Source organism: Sinocyclocheilus anshuiensis, unplaced genomic scaffold (genome assembly GCF_001515605.1).
Source record: "Sinocyclocheilus anshuiensis isolate Anshui unplaced genomic scaffold, SAMN03320099.WGS_v1.1 scaffold152, whole genome shotgun sequence".
NCBI lineage: Eukaryota > Metazoa > Chordata > Actinopteri > Cypriniformes > Cyprinidae > Sinocyclocheilus > Sinocyclocheilus anshuiensis.
The window spans coordinates 732,878-735,917 of NW_015555781.1; the positions used below are offsets into that span (position 1 = coordinate 732,878).

The 3,040-nt window shown below is 49.4% G+C and overlaps 1 protein-coding gene across 1 annotated transcript in view; it reads right to left on the bottom strand.

Annotated features, from left to right (window-relative positions):
• Nucleotides 1-3,040, bottom strand: part of LOC107674731 (BAI1-associated protein 3-like) — a 53,579-nt gene that overhangs the window by 35,095 nt on the left and 15,444 nt on the right. Inside the window, exon 2 of the mRNA XM_016468824.1 lies at nucleotides 2,263-2,424. Within this exon, the coding sequence (XP_016324310.1) occupies nucleotides 2,263-2,417 (155 nt within the window). The 5' untranslated portion in view covers nucleotides 2,418-2,424. The remainder of the gene's footprint in view (nucleotides 1-2,262; nucleotides 2,425-3,040) is intronic.

Here is a 3,040-nt window from a genome sequence, read left to right on the forward strand (position 1 = left end):
CCAGCCAGGGAGGCAGCCCCTGAACGCTCAGTCTTGTCTATCAACCCCAATGTTCTGTCTGTGTTGTCTGTCTCTGCTCTCTCGTTGTTACAGTCTCCGCCATGGTCTCTTGCTCGGTGTGGTTCACCGTGGGGGTCTCCTGTTCCTTCTGCTCCGCCGTGGTGGTCTACTGTCTGGCTCTGGTGGTTCTCTGCTCTGCCGTGGTGGTCTTCTGCTCCGTCGTGGTGGTCTTCTGCTCCGTCGTGGTGGTCTTCTGCTCCGTCGTGGTGGTCTTCTGCTCCGTCGTGGTGGTCTTCTGCTCCGTCGTGGTGGTCTTCTGCTCCGTCGTGGTGGTCTTCTGCTCCGTCGTGGTGGTCTTCTGCTCCGTCGTGGTGGTCTTCTGCTCCGTCGTGGTGGTCTTCTGCTCCGTCGTGGTGGTCTTCTGCTCCGTCGTGGTGGTCTTCTGCTCCGTCGTGGTGGTCTTCTGCTCCGTCGTGGTGGTCTTCTGCTCCGTCGTGGTGGTCTTCTGCTCCGTCGTGGTGGTCTTCTGCTCCGTCGTGGTGGTCTTCTGCTCCGCCGTGGTGGTTCTCTGTTCTACCGTGGCCGCCGTGGTGGTCCTCTGCTCCGCCGTGGTGGTCTACTGTCTGGCTCTGGTGGTCTTCTGCTCCGCCGTGGGGATCTTCGGTCCCGTCTGCTCTGCTGTGGTGGTCCTCAGCTCCACCTGTACTGCCGGCTCCACCCTGGCTCCCTGCTCCGCCGGCTCTGCCTCAGTCCCTGGTCTCTCCTATCCTTGGACTTGGCCCTCCATCCCTCCCCCTGTTCCGCCTCCGCTCCACCGCCCACCTGGATCGTATAGTGTTTGGAGCGTCTGGAAGCCGCTCCTTGGGGGGGGGCTCTGTCACGAATCCTGTCCATGGACTTCCGTTTATTCACCACCAGAGGTCACCCTTTCCATTACATTGACTCTCGCACAACACAAACTGTTGCATAGCACCCCGGACTACATATCCCATCATTCTTTGCACGATTTGCACACTGCACTGATTGCACTCATTGCACACAGCTGTTTCTAATCACCTCACTGACTATATAGCACCCACTCTAACCACCTTTCTCTGCTGAGTATTGTTTAGCCCGTACCCCATTCCGAGTCTCTGTGTTTTCCTTGTTTTGCCTTGCCTTGCCTGTTTTCGCGGTTTTTGATCTTTGCCTGTTTTCCTGGATTTTTCCCTCTCGTCTCACCCCTGTGATTCTGTCTGCCGATCGGTGACCTACGCTAGCCCCGGGACTATTCTTGTGTTTTGCCTGCCATATTCCTGTTTGCCATCGATCGACCCTGCCAGTGTATGACCACTTCTCTTGTGAAATAAAGCTTGCACATGGATCCGCACGCCTCTCGTCTCGTCAGCCCTGTTACATTTATATGAGAAATGTTTCATAACATCAGCAATTCAGCATATTAGATTGATTTCTGAAGGATCACGTGACAAGTAAGGGCTGCTGAAAATTCAACTTTGCATCACAGGAATAAATTACATTTTAAAATATATGTAAATAATAATATTTCACAATAGTACTGTTTTTACTGCTCAAATAAATGCAGACAGGGTGAGCATAAGATACTTTCAAAAACATTAAACAATTCCCAAACCCCAAACTTCTGAATGATAAAATTGCTAAAAGTTAGTTTTATCAACTAGTAAGAGTACACTAGCATATTTATTATGTTATGTTATGTTATATGTTTGACTGCATTACATATGTTTTCATTTAAATTTGTACAAAATATGCTTTGTATAAATGCGTTGCCAACGTTGTACACATGTGTAAGTGTGAAAAGGTGGGCCTCCACAGCCATGGTCCTTTCCAAACTTTCTTCCCCATTTCCTTTAACATTTTCAGTTTTTCCACTGCCACCTTTGTCTTGCTCTCTGGGAGTTTTGAAAGGCACTATTCTTTTGTAAAGCAGCTTTGGGACAATATATTGCGAAAAGCACAATACATACAAATACAAATTGAATTTACTTCATGGTTCTTTGGCGATTAGAACTATTCTCTTCTTTAGAAAACCTAAATCTTTGTACTGGTGCTTTATGGCAGTGGTATTCAATCCTGGGTTGCGTTCCACTTCGCCTATAAAGTAGCAAGACGCTTTCTAAAGTACAAATAGATTAGAACCGGTGAATAAAGAAGCGAGTTCAGCAGCATCAGGCTGTAAAAGCCTTTTAGGTTGTAATGGAAGCCTTAATTTCGAGAGAGTATGCTCTCATGGTGCAGACTCACCTGTGTACGATGGTGCCAGAGCGGCGTGCGAGGGTCGGGGGACTCCCTCCAGCGCTGGTGCTGGCCGGTGGCTCCCTCCTAGTCCTCAGGGACTGGCTCCTTTGCACCTGCCTCAGCACACTGCTCTTCAGATCCAGCAGCGTCGACATGCTCATTCACTATCTGCAGAAAATACCACATACTGCATCAGCTACGCTGCAGGAGGGGTGGAAAGGTGACAGAATGAGGGGACGTGTGGGGGCCATTATCAGAGAGCACTTCTTAGAAAGGCGGGAGTGATGAAACGATTAACCCAGCATCCACCTCTCGGGCCGACCATTGGCTGTGCTCACAACGGGAACAATGAGTAATTACAGGCATCATCCCTCCCTCTCGTAATCCAGTTATAAACACACTTTGCATAGGGCGCACGCGGCTGCTGTCCAGTGTTAATTGACGTATGTGTCAGGCACATTTGTCTTCAGCCACAGTGAGCGGTCATTGGTGTGAGAAGCGATTACTCTCAATGTCAAGACGGCGGCAAATTTTTCACCCGACAGCTCAGATGTAGTGCAGATAGAGATTGTGTGAGTTCGGTACAGGCTCTTAATTCTGTTATGACTGGAACCAGAGGTTTAAACTCTAGGCTCTTAATCCAAGGAGTCTGAGAGCGAAGAACAGCCACTTCTGGGTACGGACTGAGAGTGACTCACTAGTGTCTATCAAATTGCCTATCACAGCTATGCTGATGATACCCAGATTTACCTAGCCTTATCACCAAATGACTACAGCCCCATTG